The following is a 27,913-nucleotide window of genomic DNA, read 5'->3' as shown; positions in this document are numbered from 1 at the left end:
CTCCAGGGGCCACATCTGATCTCCAGGAACCACATCTGTTCTCCAGGAGCCACATCTGATCTCCAGGGGGAACATCTGTTCTCCAGGAGCCACATCTGATCTCCAGGGACCACATCTGATCTCCAGGGACCACATCTGATCTCCAGAAGCCACATCTGATCTCCAGGGACCACATCTGATCTCCAGGAGCTACATCTGATCTCCAGGGGCCACATCTGATCTCCAGGAGCCACATCTGATCTCCAGGAGCACATCTGGTCTTCAGGGACCACATCTGATCTCCAGGAGCACATCTGATCTCCAGGGGGAACATCTGATCTCCAGGAGCCACATCTGATCTCCAGGGACCACATCTGATCTCCAGGAGCCACATCTGATCTCCAGGAGCCACATCTGATCTCCAGGAGCCACATCTGATCTCCAGGAGCTACATCTGATCTCCAGGAGCACATCTGATCTCCAGGGGGAACATCTGATCTCCAGGGGCCACATCTGATCTCCAGGAGCACATCTGGTCTTCAGGGGGAACATCTGATCTCCAGGAGCCACATCTGATCTCCAGGGACCACATCTGATCTCCAGGAGCCACATCTGATCTCCAGGGGCCACATCTGATCTCCAGGAGCCACATCTGATCTCCAGGGGCCTGACCAGTAACATGACAACAAGTCCAGATGTTTCTCTTTGTTTTAGAGCAAAGACGATCAAGAACTTCGTGATAATGTTTAATGTTTAACGTTTAATGAATTATCATTTTACCAGACATTTTATTTCTTAACATCTCTTCATAAAACCAAGTTTCATTGTTGTGTAGTTCTGGTCTCAGAGTTGTGTCCTCTGCTTTGACTGAGACACTTCAGGAGTACATGTCTTCTGGACCCCGTTAGATCCTCTGGGGCCAGTTTTGGTCCCTGGGCCGTATGTTTGACACCCCTGTCCTAGAGGGATCCTGTGTGGAGGGAAGGACGTGTGTAGAGGTAGAACTCTGTTCATCTTATATCTGTAATATGTTAATTTAATGTGTTTTATTAATGAATAAACATCAATGAAGTCCGTTCATCGAGTCGTCACACTCACGCGCACAGAGTTGAGCGACCTCTGACCCCGCCCACCCCATGCGGACGTGTTAGAGGATAGCCCCTGCTCCCGCCCTCAGGGCAGACAGCAGACTTCAGCCCGGAGCCTGGAAGTCTTCCCCGGGGACCTGCGGAGCGTCCAGCCGCCCTCCGGGCACTACGGTAAGGCTACAGCCGCTCGCTGCCGAACTCCGCCCGGTAAACGTCTGATTTTAAGACTCGACCTCCTCCTCGGAGCCGAACCGTTGTTTTTAATCTGAACCGAGAGAATCTGGATGTTTGTCGACCGGACCGTGGATCGGCTTCTCCTCAGTCTGCATTTAAAGAAGATTATTATCAGTTTATCTACTTTTAATGACCAGAACTCCTCTTTAGAAACGGTCCGTTTCACCAGAACTCTGGGTGTGGTGTACGGCTTAAAGGTTGGTTCTACCGCTGCTAGGGAACCTGACACTAAATTCAGTGAATTTTGAACGGAGTCTGGTGCAGTGGACACTTTGGGGCTAACGGTTTGTTTGTGAATAGTTAACGCTATGAATCCAGTCAGTTCGTTAGATCAATTAATCAATCAATCGATCAATAGATCAATCGATCAATAGATCAGGGTCTGAGGGAGCTTCAGGACGTTACTCGGTTTTATTTCACGTCTCAACGGCTAAAGGAACTCACCAGGGTGTACCTAATGAAATGGCCACTGAGTGTTTGGGTTAATGACAAATCTGCAGCAAAAACATAAATAATCAGTCCCTGACACACCCTCCCTGTCCAGTTCATTAGGTACACTAGTCCACTTCATTAGGTACACTAGTCCAGTTCATTAGGTACACTAGTCCACTTCATTAGGGACACCAGTCCAGTTCATTAGGTACACTAGTTCATTAGGTACACTAGTCCACTTCATTAGGTACACTAGTCCAGTTCATTAGGTACACTAGTCCACTTCATTAGGGACACCAGTCCAGTTCATTAGGTACACTAGTTCATTAGGTACACTAGTCCAGTTCATTAGGTACACTAGTCCAGTTCATTAGGTACACTAGTCCACTTCATTAGGTACACCAGTTCATTAGGTACACTAGTTCATTAGGTACACTAGTTCATTAGGTACACTAGTCCACTTCATTAGGTACACTAGTCCACCTCATTAGGTACACTAGTCCACTTCATTAGGTACACTAGTCCACTTCATTAGGTACACTAGTCCACCTCATTAGGTACACTAGTCCAGTTCATTAGGTACACTAGTCCACTTCATTAGGTACACCAGTTCATTAGGTACACTAGTCCACTTCATTAGGTACACCAGTTCATTAGGTACACTAGTCCACTTCATTAGGTACACTAGTCCACTTCATTAGGTACACTAGTCCACTTCATTAGGTACACCAGTTCATTAGGTACACTAGTCCACTTCATTAGGTACACCAGTTCATTAGGTACACTAGTCCACTTCATTAGGTACACTAGTCCACTTCATTAGGTACACTAGTTCATTAGGTACACTAGTTCATTAGGTACACTAGTCCACTTCATTAGGTACACTAGTCCACTTCATTAGGTACACCACCTCATTAGGTACACTAGTTCATTAGGTACACTAGTCCACTTCATTAGGTACACTAGTCCAGTTCATTAGGTACACTAGTCCACTTCATTAGGTACACCAGTTCATTAGGTACACTAGTCCACTTCATTAGGTACACCAGTTCATTAGGTACACTAGTCCACTTCATTAGGTACACCAGTTCATTAGGTACACTAGTCCACTTCATTAGGTACACTAGTCCACTTCATTAGGTACACTAGTTCATTAGGTACACTAGTCCAGTTCATTAGGTACACTAGTCCACTTCATTAGGTACACCAGTTCATTAGGTACACTAGTTCATTAGGTACACTAGTCCACTTCATTAGGTACACTAGTCCAGTTCATTAGGTACACTAGTCCACTTCATTAGGTACACCAGTTCATTAGGTACACTAGTCCACTTCATTAGGTACACCAGTTCATTAGGTACACTAGTCCAGTTCATTAGGTACACTAGTCCACTTCATTAGGTACACTAGTCCACTTCATTAGGTACACTAGTCCACTTCATTAGGTACACTAGTCCACTTCATTAGGTACACCAGTTCATTAGGTACACTAGTCCACTTCATTAGGTACACTAGTCCACTTCATTAGGTACACTAGTTCATTAGGTACACTAGTCCACTTCATTAGGTACACTAGTCCACTTCATTAGGTACACCACCTCATTAGGTACACTAGTCCACTTCATTAGGTACACTAGTCCACCTCATTAGGTACACTAGTCCACTTCATTAGGTACACTAGTCCACCTCATTAGGTACACTAGTCCACCTCATTAGGTACACCAGTTCATTAGGTACACTAGTCCACTTCATTAGGTACACCAGTTCATTAGGTACACCAGTTCATTAGGTACACTAGTCCACTTCATTAGGTACACCACCTCATTAGGTACACTAGTCCACTTCATTAGGTACACCAGTTCATTAGGTACACTAGTCCACTTCATTAGGTACACCAGTTAATTAGGTACACTAGTCCACTTCATTAGGTACACCAGTTCATTAGGTACACTAGTCCACTTCATTAGGTACACCACCTCATTAGGTACACTAGTCCACCTCATTAGGTACACTAGTCCACTTCATTAGGTACACTAGTCCACTTCATTAGGTACACTAGTCCACCTCATTAGGTACACCAGTTCATTAGGTACACTAGTCCACTTCATTAGGTACACCAGTTCATTAGGTACACTAGTCCAGTTCATTAGGTACACCAGTTCATTAGGTACACTAGTCCACTTCATTAGGTACACCACCTCATTAGGTACACTAGTCCACTTCATTAGGTACACTAGTCCACTTCATTAGGTACACTAGTCCACCTCATTAGGTACACCAGTTCATTAGGTACACTAGTCCACTTCATTAGGTACACTAGTCCACTTCATTAGGTATACTAGTTCATTAGGTACACTAGTCCACTTCATTAGGTACACCAGTTCATTAGGTACACCACTTCATTAGGTACACTAGTCCACTTCATTAGGTATACTAGTGGATTCTAATCTAAACCATAAACTGGACTGATCCATATTTAGGTTCAATGGTTGAATGAAAACTATTGGTGACTCTAAATTAGCCCTGTGATAGACTGGAGACCTGTCCAGGGTGGACCCCCCCTCTAGACCAATGACAGCTGGGATAGACTGGAGACCTGTCCAGGGTGGACCCCCCCTCTAGACCAATGACAGCTGGGATAGACTGGAGACCGCCCCCCCCCCAGACCAATGACAGCTGGGATAGGCTCCAGACCCCCATGACCCTCCACAGGACGAGAGGTTACAGAAGATGAATGAATGAATGATGCTGGACACCCTACACATGTTGTCTCTGGTGTACCTAATGAAGTGGCCATGTATATAGTTTATAATAAGGATGTTGTTCTTTGTCAAGTTTTGTATGAAGTGAACAATGAAAGAGACTGAGTAGGAGACGCCTCCTCTAGTGTGAAGGAATGTCTCCACCCACTCAGCCTGTCTCCACCCAGCCTGTCTCCACCACTCAGTCTGTCTCCACCCACTCAGTCTGTCTCCACCCACTCAGCCTGTCTCCACCCACCCAGTGTGTCTCCACCCACTCAGCCTGTCTCCACCCAGTGTGTCTCCACCCACTCAGACACAGACACTCATTCATTCTCACTGATAGAGTCATGGAGTCACAGGACTGACTCAACGTTTGCTGAAGAAGCAGAAACCTCGAGGCTCAGAGGTCAATAAAGACCTTCGACCTCATCTCTCTGCAGATTCCTGTCGTCATGGCAACAAAAACCAAATGGGAAGCAGTAAAGGACCGCGTGACGGCCGACCCCGCTGCCGACCCAGACGCCACGCTGGAGGCCAATCTGGAGAACGCCGACCCCGAGCTCTGCATCCGTCTGCTGCAGGTACCACGGGCAACACCAGCGCTGTTGTTGTGGTTTATGTTGTTGTTGTGGTTTATGTTGTTGTTGTTTATGTTGTTGTCAACGTTGTTGTTGTGGTTTATGTTGTTGTTGTAATTTATGTTGTTGTTTATGTTGTTGTTGTTGTGGTGGTTTATGTTGTTGTTTATGTTGTTGTTGTGGTTTATGTTGTTGTTGTGGTTTATGTTGTTGTTGTACTCTATATTGTAGTTGTAGTTATGTTGTTGTTGTTTATGGTGTTTGCAACATTGTTGTTGTCAACATTGTTGTTGTCAACATTGTTGTTGTCATTGTGGTCGGACCAGTCGGCCAGCGTCTGACCAGACTCTGTCCCCCCAGGTCCCGTCGGTGGTGAACTACTCGGGGCTGCGGCGGCGGCTGGAGGCCAGCAATCAACCGTGGATGGTCCAGTTCCTGGAGCAGCGGGGTCTGGACCTGCTGATGGAGGCCCTCGAGCGTCTGTCGGGTCGCGGCTGCGCTCGGATCGCCGATGCCCTGCTGCAGCTGACCTGTGTGACGTGCATCCGAGCCGTCATGAACTCGGCGGCGGGGCTGCACTTCATCCTGGACAACCTGGGCTACGTCAGGACGCTGACCCAAGGTAGAAACCAGAACCTGAACCGTCTAGACCATGTTAGACCAGGTCCAGTTAGAAATGTATTCTGGGTCAGAAGGAGACAGCTGTCTCTTCCTGTCCTACCTGTGTAGTCATGTGACCTGGTGCAGAGCTTGTTTTCATTCCTCCTGTTCATCCACTCGTCATCAACCAAGAAGTAGCTCAGCTGATCTTAACAAACCAGTCTCTAGTCTGATAGAAGGATCATGTGACGATGTGTTTACTACCGTCGTTAATCATCATCCACAGAGAATGACCTGGGTTAGGTCCAGGTAAGGTCCAGGTGTGATTCAGGTTAGACCCGGGTTAGGTCCAGGTAAGGTCCAGGTGTGATTCAGGTTAGACCCAGGTTAGGTCCAGGTTAGGTCCAGGTGTGATCCAGGTTAGACCCAGGTTAGGTCCAGGTGTGATCCAGGTTAGACCCAGGTTAGGTCCAGGTTAGGTCCAGGTGTGATCCAGGTTAGACCCAAGTTAGACCCAGGTTAGGTCCAGGTTAGACCCAGGTTAGACCCGGGTTAGACCCGGGTTAGGTCCAGGTGTGATCCAGGTTAGGTCCAGGTTAGGTCCAGGTTAGGTCCAGGTTAGACCCGGGTTAGGTCCAGGTGTGATCCAGGTTAGATCCAGGTTAGGTCCAGGTTAGACCCGGGTTAGGTCCAGGTGTGATCCAGGTTAGACCCAGGTTAGGTCCAGGTTAGGTCCAGGTTAGGTCCAGGTTAAACCCGGGTTAGGTCCAGGTGTGATCCAGGTTAGACCCAAGTTAGACCCAGGTTAGGTCCAGGTTAGATTCAGGTTAGATTCAGGTTAGACCTGGGTTAGGTCCAGGTGTGATCCAGGTTAGGTCCAGGTTAGGTCCAGGTTAGACCCGGGTTAGGTCCAGGTGTGATCCAGGTTAGACCCAAGTTAGATCCAGGTTAGATTCAGGTTAGATTCAGGTTAGATTCAGGTTAGATCCAGGTTAGACCCGGGTTAGGTCCAGGTGTGATCCAGGTTAGATCCAGGTTAGATCCAGGTGTGATTCAGGTGATCCAGGTTAGATCCAGGTTAGATCCAGGTTAGGTCCAGGTTAGGTCCAGGTGTGATCCAGGTTAGATTCAGGTTAGACCCAGGTGATCCAGGTGTGATTCAGGTTAGATCCAGGTGATCCAGGTGTGATCCAGGTGTGATTCAGGTTAGATTCAGGTTAGACCCAGGTGATCCAGGTGCGATTCAGGTTAGATCCAGGTGATCCAGGTGTGATCCAGGTGTGATCCAGGTTAGATTCAGGTTGGATTCAGGTTAGACCCAGGTTGGATTCAGGTTAGACCCAGGTTAGGTCCAGGTTTGATCCAGGTTAGACCCGGGTTAGGTCCAGGTTAGATCCAGGTGGGATCCAGGTGTGATCCAGGTGTGATCCAGGTTAGATCCAGGTTAGGTCCAGGTTAGGTCCAGGTTAGGTCCAGGTGTGATCCAGGTGTGATTCAGGTTAGATTCGGGTTAGATTCAGTTTCATGGGGGGTCCTGGTGTTGTTCACCATGTGAGTGGTCCTGGACTCGATGGATCTCAGCGTCTGTTAAATAGTCCGTGTCCAGGGTGAGAGGGATCAGACACAATCAGCTGCTTCAGAGTCCTGGAAGCGTCCAGCTGGTCTAGAGACGTCAGACTGCAGCCAATCACCGTCTCTGCAGAGACTCTGGTCTTGTCCTCAGCAGAGGCTGCAGCAGACCAGGTGGTGATGGACTCAGTGATGGCAGTGGACCACTACATCCTCTGCTGTTCTTCTTTGATTGATGATGGTCACTGTTCACACTGTTCACATGGTCACACTGCAGCACGGTGGCACAGTGGGTAGCGTTGGTGCCTCACAGCAAGAAGGTCGCTGGTTCAAATCCCCCTGTGTGGAGTTTGCATGTTCTCCCCGTGTCTGCGTGGGTTTTCTCCGGGCACTCCGGTTTCCTCCCATCATCAAAACATGCTAGGTGTTAGGCACCGGTCAGGTTGGGCCACAGTGGCGGCGCGCGCGAGTGCAGCGGCTAACCCTCCATGTCTGACCATGCAATCTCGTTATATGATACTTGTATAATATAATGACAAATAAAGGCTCTTTATCTGTTGTTGGACCACCCACTGCTTCCTGTCTGTCCCTCAGCTCTGGACACGTCCAACGTCATGGTGAAGATGCAGGTGTTTGAGCTGCTGGCGGCGCTGGTTCTGTTTGACCCTCGAGGACGTCAGCTGACCCTGGACGCCCTGGACGCCTATAAGGTACAGACCCTCCTCCTCCTCCTCCTCCTCAGACAGTATCCGAGTCCTTTTAATGATTCCTGCATCAGTCAGTGGCTCAGAACATAGAAACTAATAATTATCATTAAAATAATAATAAGACCACCAGTCCAGTCTGTGATCCAGATATAGACCCAGGTCCTTCTAGGTCTGAACCACCTCTACACGCTCCCTGTTGATGGTTACAGGCTGCAGGTGGAGGCTGGACCTCCAGAAACTTATGACCGTCTCCTTGGTTTTATCTGGATTGATCAGAAGATGGTTCTCTTTGCACCATGAGACCAAGTTGTCCACCAGAACCTTGTCCTCCTGCTCCTGTCCATCCCTGACACACCCCACAGTGTCATTCAACACCCTCTGTGTAGCTTTGTAGGGACAGGGACGATGCAGGATGTCTTCCACTGCAGGGGGACCCTCCTAAGGTGTAGGCTCAGGTTAAATACCTGCTGAAGCCCCGCCCCCCCCAGCTCAGCTTGCAGGCCCTGGAGGCTTCATCCTGGTCTGGTGTCCTATATGAGTTTATATATATTCATCAACTGTTCCCCTGTTTAAAATGTCTAAACATCTTTTATTTTAATGTTGATCTGTTATCAGCTACACCCTGAAGTGTTGCCTCGGTAACAGGGAGTGGAGCTGCTGCTTATCATGAGGGCGTGACTGACGATAAGAACCAAAACCTCGTCCATGTTGCCCCAACTTGTTCTACCTGATGTGAACCAGAGCAGAGACGTGATGGCATGCAGTCATGTGGACTGACATTACCCACAATCCTCTCTGTTCTGTCCATGTATTTAGAGACATGATCTGAACCCAGTCAAATGTCATGTTGGCTCATTTTAGATGTGATCTGTGTCGTAGACCAGGACCAGGAGCCGAGCGTGTAGTCTGGAGGGAGAGGGAGGTGTAGGAGGGCGTGGCTAATCAGTGCTTCCTCCATCTTTATGTCCAGACTCAGAAGAAGCAGCAGTATCGCTTCAGTGTGATCATGAACGAGCTCCACGCCACCGACAACGTCCCGTACCTGGTGGCGCTGATGAGCGTGGTCAACGTCCTCGTCCTGGGACAAGAAGACCTGAGGACGAGGGACCGGCTGAGACAGGAGTTCATTGGTAGGACCTCCGTCCATTCCTGACAGTTGCTAGGGCGGTGGCACCTCCACCCTCAGTCATTAGCAGCTAACTAGACTGCTCCACCCTCAGTCATTAGCAGAGAGCTAGGCTCCACCCTCAGTCTTTAGGAGAGAGCTAGGCTCCACCCTCAGTCATTAGCAGCTAGCTAGGCTCCACCCTCAGTCATTAGCAGCTAACTAGACTGCTCCACCCTCAGTCATTAGCAGAGAGCTAGGCTCCACCCTCAGTCTTTAGGAGAGAGCTAGGCTCCACCCTCAGTCATTAGCAGAGAGCTAGGCTCCACCCTCAGTCATTAGCAGCTAGCTAGGCTCCACCCTCAGTCATTAGCAGCTAACTAGACTGCTCCACCCTCAGTCATTAGCAGAGATCTAGGCTCCACCCTCAGTCTTTAGGAGAGAGCTAGGCTCCACCCTCAGTCATTAGCAGCTAACTAGACTGCTCCACCCTCAGTCATTAGCAGAGAGCTAGGCTCCACCCTCAGTCTTTAGGAGAGAGCTAGGCTCCACCCTCAGTCATTAGCAGCTAGCTAGGCTCCACCCTCGGTCATTAGCAGCTAACTAGACTGCTCCACCCTCAGTCATTAGCAGAGAGCTAGGCTCCACCCTCAGTCTTTAGGAGAGAGCTAGGCTCCTCCCTCAGTCATTAGCAGATAGCTAGGCTCCACCCTCGGTCATTAGCAGCTAACTAGACTGCTCCACCCTCTCTGGAAATGTCAGTAGAGCCAGGTGGAGGTTTTGGGGTTTGGTCAAATCAAAACTCTGACCTTGTTGTTTCAGGTCTTCATCTGTTGGACCAGCTGCCCAGACTGAGGTACATCTGTCAATCAAGCAACCAATCAATCAATCAATCAACCAATAATCAGTCAACTAATCAGTCAACAATGTCTCTTCTCCGTCTTCAGGGAAATGGAGGACGAGGACCTGAACATCCAGTGCTACGCCTTCGAAGACTCTCTGACGGAGGACAAGGAAGAGATGGAGAGACTGTATGGAGGGATAGACATGAGCGACCACCATCAGGTCTTTACCTCGCTCTTCACCAAGGTACCTCCACCCTTACCACGCCCTATTACACAGTAACCACGCCCCATTACACCCTCACCACGCCCCGTTACACCATAACCACGCCCCATTACACATTAACCACGCCCTATTACACACTAACCACGCCCTATTACACACTAACCACGCCCCGTTACACCATAACCACGCCCCATTACACATTAACCACGCCCTATTACACACTAACCACGCCCTATTACACACTAACCACGCCCTATTCAGGGGCGATTCTAGACCTAGAGCTTTGCTGGGGCACAGGCCCCCAACTCCCAATACATTAAAAAAATAAAATAAAAAAAAATAATTAAATGTGTGCGCAATATGAAATAAATGGCTAGCCTACGGGTACAAGCTTCAAAATCATTATTGTCACTGTCATACTGTAGGCCAGGGATTCCCAAAGTGTGGTGCGCGCACCCCTGGGGGTGCGTGAACTGCCTCTAGGGGGTGCGCGAGATGAAAAATGCAATGGCGGAGAAGAAGTTATCTTCTTCTACGCACCGTATATGCGCAACTAACAGAGCCAGCTGCGCTGCACTTGAAAATCGTCAGATGGATCCTCATTTTTATATCTGTTCCTGAGCCTATGCTCTTTGTTATTTATGTTGTGGGTCTTGTGTAACTTTATTACAATTTAGTTAAAATTACTGGCGTTCTAATTTTATTTCCAAAACCGCTGTGTTATGATGACGTCGTTGTGTTAGCTCCACGGTCATTTACAGTTGCTGCGATTTTTGTTCAATTCGGCTGAAAATATTAGCCATATTTCCCCCAACTTATCTCCTTTCTGCCTCTGAGCCTGTCCTCATTCTCTTTGCTCTTAAAAGTGGAAGCTTGTGCGTAACTTTGTTTCATTATATTGTTATAAGAGTAGCGTGGCTCCTTTAAGGGGGTAGTACAGTGTGCATGTGCGACCGTAACGTGTGTGTGGGTGGTAGAGCGAGAGTAGAGCGAGTGCGCCGGTGAATGGAAGTAACAGCGAGACGGGTGCGTCAGCGCGGTTGGGATATAGAAGGGGGTGCGCGGCCAAAAAAGTTTGGGAACCGCTGCTGTAGGCTATATTAAACCACTGGTAAAGATACAAGGATAGTGACAGGCTCGAGTCATGACTAAAGCAGGCACGGAGATGCGCTCATGAATGCCGTTTCCAGCGAGAGCAGCGCTAGAATTTTACTGGGGCACTGGAGACTTTTACTAAGGCACGTGCCCCAGTGAATAAGGTCTAGTAACGCCCCTGGCCCTATTACACCCTCACCACGCCCTATTACACCCTCACCACGCCCTATTACACCCTCACCACGCCCTATTACACACTAACCACGCCCTATTACACACTAACCACGCCCTATTACACACTAACCACGCCCTATTACACACTAAGCACGCCCTATTACACACTAACCACGCCCTATTACACACTAACTACGCCATATTACACACTAACCACGCCCCGTTACACCATAACCACGCCCCATTACACATTAACCACGCCCTATTACACACTAACCACGCCCTATTACACACTAACCACGCCCTATTACACACTAACTACGCCATATTACACACTAACCACGCCCTGTTACACCATAACCACGCCCCATTACACATTAACCACGCCCTATTACACACTAACCACGCCCCGTTACACCATAACCACGCCCCATTACACATTAACCACGCCCTATTACACACTAACCACGCCCTATTACACACTAACTACGCCATATTACACACTAACCACGCCCCGTTACACCATAACCACGCCCCATTACACATTAACCACGCCCTATTACACAGTAACCACGCCCTATTACACACTAACCACGCCATATTACACACTAACCACGCCCTATTACACCCTCACCACGCCCTATTACACACTAACCACGCCCTATTACACACTAACCACGCCCTATTACACACTAACTACGCAATATTACACACTAACCACGCCCCGTTACACCCTAACCACGCCCTATTACACATTAACCACGCCCCATTAATTCAATTCAATTCAATTCAATTTTATTATTATAGCGTCAATAACAATACAAATCGTCTCAAGACGCTTTACAAAAACCCGGCCTGAAACCCCCAGAGCAGCCTGAAGGCAACGGTGGCAGGAAAAACTCCCTTTAACAGGAAGAAACCTTGAGCAGAACCAGAACCAGAACCAGCTCATATGGAGGAACCATCTGCCTAAGGCCAGCCGGGTACAGACAGAAGAAAGAGAGAGAACAGCAAGATAAACATCCATCTGTCATAGATACACATATCTGACTAAAGTGTACATGTGGAATCTTATGATACAAACTGATGATGTTACATGACAGTTTGAAAATGTAAGAGGAATCATAGGCAGGTTGGAGAAGTGTTCATTCAGGTAGGAGTGGAGAACTGCAGGATTCCATGAGGACTGGGTAGGCTGATGAGACCACGACAACAGATGTAGTATAGAGCTCCACAGGAAACACACCACTCCAGGCCAGAGATACTCACAAGAAGAGGGGGGAAGTGGGGGGGAAGGGGGGTGGGACACACACAGCAGTAAACATTCTACATAGTAATAGCACAGAATTGTATGACTAGTAGTATATAGGAAATTAGAGGGCAAGAGCTCTGTGCCAGAGAAAAGAAAGTGGAGGATGAGAGAGAGGAGAGAGAAGAAAGAAGGAGGACATGTGTTTGGTGCATCGTCCCCCAGCAGCCTAGGCCTATAGCAGCATAACTAAGGGATGGTTTAGTCCAGCCCTAACTATAAGCCTGATCAAAAAGGAAAGTCTTAAGCCTGACCTTAAAAATAGAGAGAGTGTCTGCCTCCTGAACCCAAACTGGGAGCTGGTTCCACAGGAGAGGAGCCTGATAGCTGAAAGCTCTACCTCCCATTCTACTTTTTGAAATTCTAGGAACCACAAGTAGGCCTGCACTTTCAGACCGAAGTGATCTGCTGGGATGGTATGGTACAATAAGGTCTTTAAGATACGATGGAGCTAGGCCTTTAAGGGCCTTGTATGTAAGGAGGAGGATTTTAAATTCTATTCTAGACTTTAGAGGGAGCCAGTGAAGAGAAGCTAAAACTGGAGTAATATGATCTCTCTTGCTAATTCCTGTCAATGCTCTTGCTGCGGCATTTTGAATCAATTGGAGGCTTTTTAAAGAGCTATTTGGAGCCAGACAGTAATGAATTACAGTAATCCAGTCTGGACGACACAAATGCATGAACTAGTTTTTCAGCATCACTCTGAGACAGGATGTTCCTAATTTTGACGATATTACGCAGGTGAAAGAAGGCAGTCCTGGTCACTTGCTTTATCTGACATTTAAAGGACATATCCTCATCAAATATAACACCAAGGTTTTTTACAGTAGTACTGGAGGCCAAGGTAATGCCATCCAAAGACACCATGTGATTAGATAATGAATCTCTGAGATGCTTAGGACCGAATACAATAACTTCTGTTTTGTCTGAGTTTAAGAGTAGGAAATTACAGGTCATCCAAGCCTTTATGTCTTTAAGGCTTGGAGTTTAACCAACTGATTAGTTTCATCTGATTTCATGGATAAATATAGCTGGGTGTCGTCTGCATAGCAATGAAAGTTTATGCCATGTTTTCTAATAATCTTGCCTAATGGCAACATGTATGATGTGAAGAGTATTGGTCCTAGCACAGAACCCTGAGGAACTCCGTAACTTACTTTTGTATAAGTTAGAAGAATCATTGTTGACATGAACAAACTGGAATCTGTCAGACAGATAGGATTCAAACCAGTCTAATGCAGTTCCTTTAATCTTGACCTCGCTTTCAAGTCTCTGTAGTAAAATATTCTGATCAATAGAGTCAAATGCAGCACTAAGATCTAGCAGAACAAGTATAGAGACAAGTCCACTGTCTGAAGCCATGAGGAGATCATTGGTAACTTTAACCAAAGCTGTTTCTGTACTATGATGAACTCTAAAACCTGACTGAAACTCTTCAAACAGACCATTCTTGTTTAAGTGGTCACACAACTGATTAGCAACAACTTTTTCTAGAATTTTGGAAATAAAAGGAAGGTTGGGGATTGGTCTATAGTTGGCTAAAACATCTGGATCTAGAGTGGCTTTCTTGAGTAAGGGCTTAATTACAGCAATCTTAAAGACTGAGGCACATATCCTGTTAATAAAGATAAATTTATCTGGTTCAATATGGAGGTGTTAATTAATGGAAAAACTTCTTTGAGCAATTTAGTTAGATAGATAGATAGATAGGTTTTATTTGTCACATGCACAGTTATACATAGTACAATGCACAGTGAAATGTACTGTTGTACCTGCAGCCAGTAGTAAGAAAATATATAAGTACTACAGTAAACAGTAGTTACTACAGTAAACAGTAGTTGCACACAAGGTAAGCGATATAAGTGTAATGTACACCGATAGAGAAATAGAATATAAAATAAAATAAAATAAAATAAAATAAAATAAATGAGAATAAAAATAAAAATATCGACTGAATAAAAATATAGACTGGTAAACTTGGGAGGTGGGGGGGTAGTTGTATATGTACATAATTTACAGTATTAAATATTAAATATTAAGCAGCTACATGAATAAAGTGCAGTGGTATTTAAGTCCAGTTAAGGCTCAGAGTTGAGCAGGCTGATGGCATGGGGATAAAAACTCTTCTTCAGCCCCTCAGTCTTTGTCCTCAGGCAACGGAAACGCCGGCCTGATGGCAGTAGAGAGAAGAGAGAGTGTCCGGGGTGACTGGGCTGTTTCAGGATCTTTGTGGCCCTTAACCTGCAACGTTTGGTGTAAATGTCCTGCAGGTTGGGGAGGGGGGTTCTGATGGTCCGCTCCGCTGAACGGACCACCCTCTTGAGGGCCAGGAAGTCCTGCCTGGTACAATTGTCCAATAGTTGGGATTGGATCTAGAAGACAGGTTGATGGTTAAGATGCTGTAATTGTTGAAGAGAGCTCAAGAAGATCTACTGGGGAGAAGGATTCCAGATGTTGATAAGGTTTTACAAAAGTTTCTAATGTCGCTGCACTTGCATCTTTAACAGCTGTTGGAAGGATGCCTTGAGTGTTTTCTCTAATGCCGACAATTTTATTAGTAAAGAAGCTCATGAAGTCATTACTACTGAGGGCTAAAGGAATAGATGGCTCAACAGAGCTGTGGCTCTTTGTCAGCCTGGCTACAGTGCTGAAAAGAAATCTGGGGTTGTTCTTGTTTTCTTCTATTAATGATGAATAATATGCTGTTCTAATATTACACATTACACACTAACCACGCCTCGTTACACCCTAACCACGCCCTATTACACCCTCACCACGCCCTATTACACACTAACCACGCCCTATTACACACTAACCACGCCCTATTACACACTAACCACGCCCTATTACACATTAACCATGCCCTATTACACCCTAGTCACGCCCTATTACACACTAACCACGCCCCGTTACACCCTTACCACGCCCTATTACACACTAACCACGCCCGTTACACCATAACCACGCCCTATTACGCACTAACCACGCCCTATTATGCATTAACCACGCCCCATCGCACAGTAACCACGCCCTATTACACCCTCACCACGCCCTATTACACACTAACCACGCCCTATTACACATTAACCACGCCCTATTACACACTAACCACGCCCTATTACACATTAACCATGCCATATTACACCCTAGTCACGCCCCGTTACACCCTAACCACGCCCCGTTACACCCTAACCACGCCCTATTACACAGTAACCACGCCCTATTACACACTAACCACGCCCTATTACACACTAACCACGCCCCATTTCACATTAACCATGCCCTATTATACCCTAGTCACGCCCTATTACACACTACCCACGCCCCGTTACACCCTAACCACGCCCCCTTACAAACTAAACATGCCCTAAAAGAGGAGGACCCACCCCCATCGCTGCTGAGCCAATCACAAGGCTGCATGTTACTTGGTTTGGTACAGCCTGGTCAGTTCTCAGCTGACTCCGATCCCAGACACAAGGGGTGCATCCGAATAGTCAGTCCATACTAACGTCGGTTAGAACGTACTACTCAACCGTAAATTTAGTACGTTATTTATGTATGCGAGCGAGTAGTAGGCTACAATAAGGACGTACTGGGCAGCCATCTTGCCTGCCCTTAGACCCCGGATGTTTACATGTGACGCCGACACATATGACGCACACCGGCGGATGCCGCGAAATTTTAAAGCCACCTTGGAGAAGTATTTTCGAAACAACCAACATTTTAAACTCAACATTTATCCTAATATACTTACATTTATAAACTTCGGTTGTCGTAGCTGTAGCTGTCACAACCGTCTCAGCCATTTTGTCTGATTTGATTTTCCCAGCGGCTCGTCTTCTTCTACGCTTAGCGGGCTCCCGCTGAATTGTGGGATAGCATAGTGAGCTACCGTTGTATACTGTGGAGGTAGTAGGCCATCCGGGTATTTTTCGCCTACTAGTCGATGTCTACTAAGAATTCGGACGTACTACTACTGTGACGTACTGCGTCTCGCCTACTGAACAGTACGTTAGTATGGGTATTCAGATGCACCCAAGGACGCATGCTGCAGTATTATTTGATAAGAAGAGAATAATTAATAAAAATAATCAAATAAATAAAACATGACAACATTTACTTCAGCCATGGATCCTTGTGTGAGATATGTGTGTACGGACACTGTTCTCACTGAACCCTGAACATGTTTAAAATAAATAACAGGGTGTATTTATACATGGCACTGGGCCCAGTCTAATATAAAACACTATGTTATATAATATATATATATATTTATATAGAGCCCTGGTGTAGAGGATGTCCCAGAATGGACAGACAGGAGTCGTCCCCTACGTGGCTCAGTCCGGTTCACTTCAAACCTGGTGACTCTGTCAGGTCGTTAACAGACTCTGGTCATGTGACCAAACCTATTTTACATTTAGTCCTGAGTACTGGAAGGAAACGTCTTCTAGTCCACATGTCTTCATCTCAGCGAGGTGACAAACAGGAGACAAACGCCTCTGGACGTCATTTAAAGACCATCTTACGTCTCTGTACCAGGTGTCCAGCCGTCCGTCCTCTGTCCAGCTGCTGTCCATCCTCCAGGCCTTGTTATTGGTGGATCCGGACAGAGCTGAGGTCTGGTTGGCTCTGGAGCTGCTGACTGACAGAGCTACGCTTCTGGCCCAGGACGGTAAGTCCTCCTCAGAGGACAGGTTTTCATCAGGGACCCATGGTGTCCTGGGTCTAACACTGGATTTAACCGTTTGTTTTTATTGTAGGTCAGGTAGATTCTAGTGACTGTCTGCTGGGGAGGCTCCTCCCCCAGAAGGTCTTCTCAGCCAATCACAGGATCCGAACCATGGACAGGCCGGTGCAGACTCAACGACCAAACAGTCCTCCTGGCCAATCAGAGGCCTCCATCAAAGACGCTGTGACGATCACCTCTCCAGCAGAGCCTCATCAGACTCCTCCTCCTCCTCCTCCCCCTCCTCCTCCACTTCCCTCTCCGTTACCTGGGATGGGATCTCCTCTCTCCGCCCCTCCACCCCCTCCTCCCCCTCCCCCTCCACCTCCTTTACCTGGGATGGGAGCTCCTCCCCCTCCACCTCCTTTACCTGGGATGGGAGCTCCTCCCCCTCCACCTCCCTTACCTGGGATGGGAGCTCCTCCCCCTCCACCCCCTTTACCTGGGATGGGAGCTCCTCATCCTCCACCTCCAGGTGACATGATCGTAGCCCAGGCAGTCCAAGGTTTGGGCGGGTCCTATTACAGCCCCTCCCCTCTGTCAAGCCCCGCCCCCTGTCCCACCGTCAGGATGAAGAAACTGAACTGGCAGAAACTTCCATCCAGAGTGGTGACAGGTCAGTGAGGTTTATCCATCCTGGTCCAGGTCCTGGTCTCTTGGTGACATGGTCCTGGTCTCCGGTCTCCGGCCCTGGTCTGACATGGATCTGATCTTTGTCCATCTCTGTCCTGCAGCTCATCAGTCCATGTGGACGTCCGTGTCCTCAGACTCGTTGGAACCAGATTACTGCAGCATCGAGCAGCTCTTCAGTCTGCCTCCCACTGAGACCAAGACCAGAACCAAAACCAAGACTGAGCCCAAAGAGGTGCAGCAGTTTTTACCTTGGACCACTGACCCTTCAGCTCGGTGGAGCAGAGACATGTTGTCCTCTGGTGCTCATGTCCAGTTACTGTCTCTTGTCTTTGTCCTCAGATTTCCTTCATCGATGCCAAGAAGAACCTCAACCTCAACATCTTCCTCAAACAGTTCAAATGGTGACTCTTCATGGAGCCTCTTAGCCAATAGGAACAAAGCTCTGCAGTGACATCACTGTCTCACCTTTCACCTGTCTTTGGCCTGTCTGTCTCACACGTCCTTCCACCTTACCTGTCCCACCTGTCCTCAGCCTGTCTCTTTCCTGTCTCACCTTTTGTGTCTCACCTGCAGTTCCCATGAGGACTTTGTGTCTCTGATTCAAAGAGGAGACAGGTCAAAGTTTGATGTGGAGGTCCTGAAACAGCTGATCAAACTGCTTCCTGAGAAACACGAGGTCAGAGTTCAGTTCACCTGTTCTACACCTGTTCTACATCTGCCCTACACCTGCCCTACACCTGCCCTAAACCTGTTCTACACCTGTTCTACACCTGCCCTACACCTGCCCTACACCTGTTCTACACCTGTTCTTCACCTGCCCTACACCTGCCCTACACCTGCCCTAAACCTGTTCTACACCTGTTCTACACCTGCCCTACACCTGCCCTACACCTGTTCTTCACCTGCCCTACACCTGCCCTAAACCTGTTCTACACCTGTTCTACACCTGCCCTACACCTACCCTACACCTGTTCTTCACCTGCCCTACACCTGTTCTACACCTGCCCTACACCTATTCTACACCTGTTCTACACCTGTTCTTCACCTGCCCTACACCTGCCCTACACCTGTTCTTCACCTGCCCTACACCTGCCCTACACCTGTTCTACACCTGTTCTACACCTGTTCTTCACCTGCCCTACACCTGTTCTACACCTGCCCTACACCTGTTCTTCACCTGCCCTACACCTGCCCTACACCTGTTCTACACCTGTTCTTCACCTGCCCTACACCTGCCCTACACCTGTTCTACACCTGTTCTTCACCTGCCCTACACCTGCCCTACACCTGTTCTTCACCTGCCCTACACCTGTTCTACACCTGTTCTTCACCTGCCCTACACCTGTTCTTCACCTGCCCTACACCTGTTCTACACCTGTTCTACACCTGTTCTTCACCTGCCCTACACCTGTTCTTCACCTGCCCTACACCTGCCCTAAACCTGTTCTACACCTGTTCTACACCTGCCCTACACCTGCCCTACACCTGTTCTACACCTGCCCTACACCTGTTCTTCACCTGCCCTACACCTGCCCTAAACCTGTTCTACACCTGTTCTTCACCTGCCCTACACCTGCCCTACACCTGTTCTACACCCGTTCTACACCTGTTCTTCACCTGCCCTACACCTGTTCTACACCTGCCCTACACCTGTTCTACACCTGTTCTACACCTGCCCTACACCTGCCCTACACCTGTTCTACACCTGTCTTTATCTTGTTTCTCATAATGTTGGATCCTACTTGTCTTTCTCTTGTCTTTCTTTTCATCTTCTTGTTCCACATGTCCCACACCTGTCTCACCTGTTCTACCTGTGAGATATCTGTTCTGTCTGTTTTACCTGTCCTTTACCTGCCTATCCTCTGTCCTTCCACAGGTAGAGAACCTGAAGTCTCATCATGGAGACAGAGACAAGTTGGCGTCAGTGGATCAGTTTTACCTGTTGCTGCTGGACGTCCCCAGGTAACAGACTGAGACTCACCTGAGTCTGAGACTCACCTGATTCTGAGACACACCTGGGTGCAGGTAGACTGACTGGTTGCCCTGTGTTGCGTTGCGTTGTGTTGTGTTGTGTTGTAGTTACTCTCTCAGGATCCAGTGCATGTTGCTGTGTGAGGAAAGCAGCAGTTTGTTGGAAACTCTGAGACCAAAAGCTGAACTGCTGGAAAGAGCCTGCTACAGTCAGTATACACAACTACACAACAACCACTACACAGCCGCTACACAGCTACACAACAACCACTACACAACCGCTACACAGCTACTACACAGCTACACAACAACCACTACACAGCTACTACACAGCTACACAACTACTAGACAACAACAACAAACATCTACCTTGTCTGTGTTCAGGTGTGAGGGAGAGCTCTCGACTGCCCAGCTTCTGTAAACTCATCCTGAGTGTTGGGAACTTCCTCAACTACGTAAGAACCTGTACTCCTTCATTATAGTAGTCAGATTACCCTTCATTATAGTACTCAGATTACTCTTCATTATAGTAGTCAGATTACTCTTCATTATAGTAGTCAGATTACTCTTCATTTCAATCTAGTACTCAGATTACTCTTCATTATAGTACTCAGATTACCCTTCAATCTAGTACTCAGATTACCCTTCATTATAGTACTCAGATTACTTTTCATTATAGTAGTCAGATTACTCTTCATTTCAATCTAGTACTCAGATTACTCTTCATTATAGTACTCAGATTACTCTTCATTATAGTACTCAGATTATTCTTCATTTTAATCTAGTACTCAGATTACTCTTCATTATAGTAGTCAGATTACCCTTCATTATAGTACTCAGATTACTCTTCATTTTAATCTAGTAGTCAGATTACTCTTCATTATAGTACTCAGATTACTCTTCATTATAGTACTCAGATTACTCTTCATTTCAATCTAGTAGTCAGATTACTCTTCATTCTAGTAGTCAGATTACTCTTCATTATAGTAGTCAGATTACTCTTCATTTCAATCTAGTAGTCAGATTACTCTTCATTATAGTACTCAGATTACTCTTCATTATAGTAGTCAGATTACTCTTAATTCTAGTAGTCAGATTACTCTTCATTTCAATCTAGTACTCAGATTACTCTTCATTATAGTACTCAGATTACTCTTCATTATAGTAGTCAGATTACTCTTCATTATAGTACTCAGATTACTCTTCATTTCAATCTAGTAGTCAGATTACTCTTCATTTCAAACTAGTAGTCAGATTACTCTTCATTCTAGTACTCAGATTACTCTTCATTTCAATCTAGTAGTCAGATTACTCTTCACTATAGTACTCAGATTACTCTTCACTATAGTACTCAGATTACTCTTCACTATAGTACTCAGATTACTCTTCATTTCAATCTAGTACTCTTCATTCTAGTAGTCAGATTACTCTTCATTCTAGTAGTCAGATTACTCTTCATTCTAGTAGTCAGATTACTCTTCATTATAGTACTCAGATTACTCTTCACTATAGTACTCAGATTACTCTTCATTTCAATCTAGTACTCTTCATTCTAGTAGTCAGATTACTCTTCATTCTAGTAGTCAGATTACTCTTCATTATAGTACTCAGATTACTCTTCATTATAGTAGTCAGATTACTCTTCATTATAGTACTCAGATTACTCTTCATTATAGTACTCAGATTACTCTTCATTTCAATCTAGTAGTCAGATTACTCTTCATTTCAAACTAGTAGTCAGATTACTCTTCATTCTAGTACTCAGATTACTCTTCATTTCAATCTAGTAGTCAGATTACTCTTCACTCTAGTACTCAGATTACTCTTCACTATAGTACTCAGATTACTCTTCACTATAGTACTCAGATTACTCTTCATTTCAATCTAGTACTCTTCATTCTAGTAGTCAGATTACTCTTCATTCTAGTAGTCAGATTACTCTTCATTATAGTAGTCAGATTACTCTTCACTATAGTACTCAGATTACTCTTCATTTCAATCTAGTACTCTTCATTCTAGTAGTCAGATTACTCTTCATTCTAGTAGTCAGATTACTCTTCATTCTAGTACTCAGATTACTCTTCATTATAGTAGTCAGATTACTCTTCATTCTAGTAGTCAGATTACAGTCAGCCCCCAGTCACATGATGAATATCTGATTAGATTATTTAATAGATTAATTAATTGTGTTGTTGTTGTTGTTGTTGTGTGTCATGTTGTGTTGTTGTTGTTGTGTGTCAGGGGAGTCACACTGGAAACGCTGAAGGCTTTAAGATCAGTACTCTGCTGAAACTGACTGAGACTAAAGCCAACAAGTCTAGAATCACCCTGCTGCACCACATCCTGGAGGTACACACTGGAGCTACACACTGGAGCTACACACTGACAGCTACACACTGGAGCTACACACTGGAGCTACACACTGACAGCTACACACTGGAACTACACACTGGAACTACACACTGATAACTACACACTGGAGCTACACACTGGAGCTACACACTGGAACTACACACTGGGACTACACACTGATAACTACACACTGGGACTACACACTGGAGCTACACACTGGAGCTACACACTGATAACTACACACTGACAGCTACACACTGGAACTACACACTGACACTACACACTGGAGCTACACACTGACACTACACACTGATAAGTACACACTGACACTACACACTGGAGCTACACACTGGAACTACACACTGACACTACACACTGATAACTACACACTGACACTACACACTGGAACTACACACTGATAACTACACACTGGAACTACACACTGATAAATACACACTGGAACTACACACTGGAGCTACACACTGGAGCTACACACTGGAGCTACACACTGACAGCTACACACTGACAGCTACACACTGGAACTACACACTGACACTACACACTGGAGCTACACACTGGAGCTACACACTGATAAGTACACACTGACACTACACACTGGAGCTACACACTGGAACTACACACTGACACTACACACTGACACTACACACTGGAACTACACACTGACACTACACACTGATAACTACACACTGGAACTACACACTGGAACTACACACTGATAAATACACACTGGAACTACACACTGACAACTACACACTGATAACTACACACTGACAACTACACACTGACAACTACACACTGATAACTACACACTGAGAACTACACACTGATAACTACACACTGGAACTACACACTGACACTACACACTGGAGCTACACACTGATAAATACACACTGGAACTACACACTGACAGCTACACACTGACAACTACACACTGATAACTACACACTGGAACTACACACTGACACTACACACTGGAACTACACACTGACACTACACACTGGAACTACACACTGACAACTACACACTGGAGCTACACACTGACACTACACACTGACACTACACACTGGAACTACACACTGACACTACACACTGGAACTACACACTGGAACTACACACTGACACTACACACTGGAACTACACACTGATAACTACACACTGACACTACACACTGGAACTACACACTGATAACTACACACTGGAACTACACACTGGAGCTACACACTGATAACTACACACTGACAACTACACACTCTCTTTCTGGTCCTCTCTCTGACTGGTCCTCTCTCTGACTGGTCCTCTCTCTGATTGGTCCTCTCTCTGGTCCTCTCTCTGATTGGTCCTCTCTCTGACTGGTCCTCTCTCTGACTGGTCCTCTCTCTGATTGGTCCTCTCTCTGACTGGTCCTCTCTCTGATTGGTCCTCTCTCTGACTGGTCCTCTCTCTGACTGGTCCTCTTTCTGGTCCTCTCATTGGTCCTCTCTCTGACTGTTCCTCTCTCTTTCTGGTCCTCTCTCTGACTGGTCCTCTTTCTGATTGGTCCTCTTTCTGGTCCTCTTTGTGATTGGTCCTCTTTCTGGTCCTCTGTCTGATTGGTCCTCTTTCTTGTCCTCTCTCTGACTGGTCCTCTCTCTGGTCCTCTCACTGGTCCTCTCTCTGACGGGTCCTCTCTCTGATTGGTCCTCTCTCTGACTGGTCCTCTCTCTGATTGGTCCTCTCTCTGGTCCTCTCTCTGACTGGTCCTCTCTCTGACTGGTCCTCTCTCTGATTGGTCCTCTCTCTGATTGGTCCTTTCTCTGACTGGTCCTCTCTCTGATTGGTCCTCTCTCTGACTGGTCCTCTCTCTGACTGGTCCTCTCTCTGACTGGTCCTCTTTCTGATTGGTCCTCTTTCTGGTCCTCTCTCTGATTGGTCCTCTCTCTGACCGGTCCTCTCTCTGGTCCTCTCATTGGTCCTCTCTCTGATTGGTCCTCTCTCTGACTGGTCCTCTCTCTGACTGGACCTCTCTCTGACTGGTCCTCTCTCTGACTGGTCCTCTCTCTTTCTGGTCCTCTTTCTGATTGGTCCTCTTTCTGGTCCTCTCTCTGATTGGTCCTCTCTCTGACCGGTCCTCTCTCTGGTCCTCTCATTGGTCCTCTCTCTGACTGGTCCTCTCTCTGACTGGTCCTCTCTCTGACTGGACCTCTCTCTGACTGGTCCTCTCTCTGACTGGTCCTCTCTCTTTCTGGTCCTCTCTCTGACTGGTCCTCTCTCTGATTGGTCCTCTCTCTGACTGGTCCTCTGTCTGACTGGTCCTCTCTCTGACTGGTCCTCTCACTGACTGGTCCTCTCTCTGATTGGTCCTCTCTCTGGTCCTCTCTCTGATTGGTCCTCTCTCTGACTGGACCTCTCTCTGACTGGTCCTCTCATTGTTGATCTCCAGGAGGCTGAGGAGAACCATCCCGACCTTCTGAACCTTCCTGATGACCTGGAGATCTGTGAGAAGGCTGCTGGGTAAAGATCAACCTTTGACCTGGGATCAGCCGTCACCTAGTGTCTCTGAATGTCTCCTAATGTCTCCTAATGTCTCCTCAGACTGAGCCTGGAGTCGATCCAGTCTGAAACCAGCTCTCTGGTCAAACAGCTGAAGAACTGTGAGAGGAAAGTCTCCTGTTCGTCAGAGGACGTGAAGCAGCAGTACTTGTCTGTCCTCCAGGTGATGGACGCACCTATTACCAGCAAGTTCTAATTAGGTTCTCAGGCTGAGGTCTTCTTCTCTGGTGATTCCAGGACAACCTGCAGGTCTGTGAGCAGCTGCAGCAGTGGTTGTCTTCGTTGGAGGACAAGAGAGCGGACCTGTCCATCTACCTGTGTGAGGACAGCGGCAGCTTCTCTCTGGACGAGCTCTTCAGCACCATCAAGACCTTCAGAGGACTGTTCCTCCGAGCCGTCAAGGTCAGCAAATCAAACTACGAACGACCTCCAAACTCTTATTTTGAAGGTCTGCTCCTTGTGATGTGTTTTCATGAACTCGTCTTCAGGAGAACGAAAGTCGCCGTCAGCAGGAGAAGAGAAAGAAGAAACTGGAGGAGGACAAGAAACTCAACGGAGACTCCAGCAAGAAGATCAGTGAGTCAAACACTGGAAGTCCGCCTTAAATCAATCCACCTTAAATCCATCCACATTACATCAGTCCACCTTAAATCAGTCCACCTTAAATCCACCTACCTTAAATCAATCCACCTGTATAGTCTGTATTTCTGTCCTCCAGTCAGGAAGGACATGTCTGTCCAGAACGACGGCTGCATCATTGACAACCTGCTGGCTGAGATCAGGAGAGGCTACAACCTGAAGAGGACCCAGCCTGGTGAGGACTCTGTCCTTGGTCTCTGACCCTGGACTCTGACCAGAACTGACTTTAACTGGACTCTTGCTTCTAGATCGTTCCGAGGTCAGACGGTCCCCGGTCGTGGACCAGCCCGATCTCCAGATCTCTGGAACCAGACCAGAACCAAGGGTAGAGACGCAGCGATCCTCTGGACCTTCTACTCCCAACCCTGAGGGAGACCAGGACCAGACCAAAGTTCAGGACCCTGAGGGGCACAAGACCAAAAACCAGGACCCTGAGGGGGACAAGACCAAAGACCAGGACCCTGAGGGGGACCAGACCAAAGACGAGGAACCTAAAGAGGACCAGAATCAGACCAAAGTCCAGGACCCTGAGGGGGACCAGACCAAAGACCAGAACCCTGAAGGAGGCTCAGAGACCTCTAGGATGAGTCCAGGTCCAGCAGGAAGCAGAGATCTGACCGAGGATTCAGAGTTTGAGGAGATCCCCACATTAGAAACCAGAACCATCCAACAGGACAAGGTTGATCCAGAATCTGGTCCAGACCAACCATCAAAGACATCTGCTACTGGTTCAGCAGGTGAGTGACGGTCCACCAGAACCTGAAGGTCTGAGCTTTAGAACCAGGATCAACTCAGAGCCTGGTTGTTACGTCAACTTCCTGAACTAATTGACCAATCAGAGCCTCTCTTTGACCCCCAGGAGGAGGAGACACTAATGGAGTCAGACGCTCCAAGACGAAGAAAGGCTGCGTCTCACACTGAGGTGAGAGGACGCCTGGAAACCTAGACCAGTCTGGGCCAGTCTGGGCCAGTCTGAACCAGTTTGGACCAGTCTGGACTGGTCTGAACCAGTTTGGACCAGTCCGGACTGGTCTGAACCAGTCTGGACTGGTCTGGACTGGTCACAGTGTTAACATGTGAGTCGTTCTCTGATGTTTCTTCTTCTGCGGTTCCAGGTGAGGGCCTGACGACCTGTCACCATAGCAACAGGTCACACTGAAACCTGGTCCATGTGGGGGATGATGGATGTGTTCAGACCGGTGGGCGGAGCTTGGGTTCCTGATGTTCCTTATTTGGACTGTTTTACTTCACTTCCTGTTGATAATCAATGGTCTGATGATCAGTATTTGTTAGTTTGATCATTGATTGATTATTGGTTCGTTAATTCATCTATGGATCAGTTTGTCTTCCTTCCTGTTAACAGCCTTTCACATTAAAAGCCTCTATCAGCTCTACCCATGGGACCGGAGGTCGTCTAATTTTATTTTGAAGTTCTGAGGGACTCACTTTGTTCTTGTTGAGATTTTATTGTCAAAATAAAAGTTTGTTGACCTCTCAGATGATTGTTGATCAGCTGTTTGTCTCCTGTCTCTTCAGGTTTAGACTCAACCCGTCCACATTTAAAACCTGTTATGTGTCTGAGACGTCCACCTTAAATCTGTCCCTCCTGACATTAAATCCTAAATGAATGATTTTCTCACAGCTGATACGATCAATAACATTGGATGACGTCACAGTGTCAACACTGGGTTGACGTCACCCTGACCCAGACAAGCCTCTGGTCACGTGATGCCAGCAGAGCCTCATTTATTGATCTATTATTAATTATTGGCTGAGGAGCGATGAGCTTCCGGTCGGAAGACTCTGACCGGAAGCTCACCGCTCGTTTTCACAGTAAGAGCTCAGCTGTAACATGTTTACGTTGTCAACAAACAAACGGGGCATCACCGGAAGTGATCACCGACCCATCAGGTAAACGGATAAACTACATGTTTATTCTCGTTAGTTCAACACAGTCTGCGTTTAATTATAAACGGAACTTTCACAATAAAAGACAAATAGAGTCTGATCCTCAGAATAGAATCATGATCGTCTGTGATCAATAACTAAAGCTCGGACTGCAGTCTGCCGTGATTCTGCTCATGCTCTTATTTTGAAGGACCGCTGCTGCTCTTCCGGTGCCGTTAACGCGGTGCGTCTTGACGGAGCGGGTGCCGCTGGTGCGTCAGGAGGAGACGGACGGAGAGAGATGCCGTAACAGCCGCATCAGCAGCGACGACCAGCAGCCACCGACCCGCTGCCGGCTCCGCGGGACGTCTCTCATGCTCTGCCCGACACGCAGCGTCTCAGCCCGGGTACCAGTCCAGAGAGCAGCGGAGGAGCGGCGGCAGCATCTGGAGCGGAGGTAGGAAGAGGAAGAG

The 27,913-nt window shown here is 47.1% G+C and overlaps 1 protein-coding gene across 1 annotated transcript; it reads left to right on the top strand.

The window, feature by feature from the left end:
- The first annotated feature begins 1,149 nt into the window (after positions 1–1,149).
- Positions 1,150–27,312, top strand: LOC311498985 (inverted formin-2-like). Its single transcript, XM_084559786.1, has 24 exons — positions 1,150–1,238; positions 4,918–5,058; positions 5,416–5,677; positions 7,819–7,934; positions 8,902–9,061; positions 9,859–9,892; positions 9,984–10,125; positions 17,222–17,354; positions 17,443–18,024; positions 18,143–18,273; positions 18,381–18,442; positions 18,615–18,717; positions 19,918–20,003; positions 20,121–20,221; positions 20,397–20,467; positions 22,254–22,361; positions 24,805–24,875; positions 24,957–25,077; positions 25,152–25,316; positions 25,403–25,490; positions 25,633–25,728; positions 25,802–26,290; positions 26,413–26,475; positions 26,669–27,312. Exons 2-23 carry the CDS (start codon positions 4,930–4,932, stop codon positions 26,472–26,474), a joined length of 3,312 nt encoding a protein of 1,103 aa, XP_084415912.1. The 5' UTR covers positions 1,150–1,238; positions 4,918–4,929; the 3' UTR covers position 26,475; positions 26,669–27,312.
- The last annotated feature ends 601 nt before the right edge of the window (positions 27,313–27,913 follow it).

The sequence above is a fragment of the Chelon labrosus genome (assembly GCF_963514085.1).
Source record: "Chelon labrosus genome assembly, chromosome: 14".
Lineage (NCBI taxonomy): Eukaryota > Metazoa > Chordata > Actinopteri > Mugiliformes > Mugilidae > Chelon > Chelon labrosus.
The sequence above is the reverse complement of the archived record's forward strand: the minus strand, read 5'-3'. Positions and strand labels throughout refer to the sequence as shown.

Bases quoted from the DNA above. Each gene is read 5' to 3' on its own strand.
- LOC311498985 (XM_084559786.1), top strand. From the start codon at position 4,930: ATGGCAACAAAAACCAAATGGGAAGCAGTAAAGGACCGCGTGACGGCC. The intron at 9,062-9,858 runs GTAGGACCTCCG...TTGTTGTTTCAG, and splicing joins GCTGAGACAGGAGTTCATTG to GTCTTCATCTGTTGGACCAG. The intron at 25,078-25,151 runs GTGATGGACGCA...TGGTGATTCCAG, and splicing joins AGTACTTGTCTGTCCTCCAG to GACAACCTGCAGGTCTGTGA.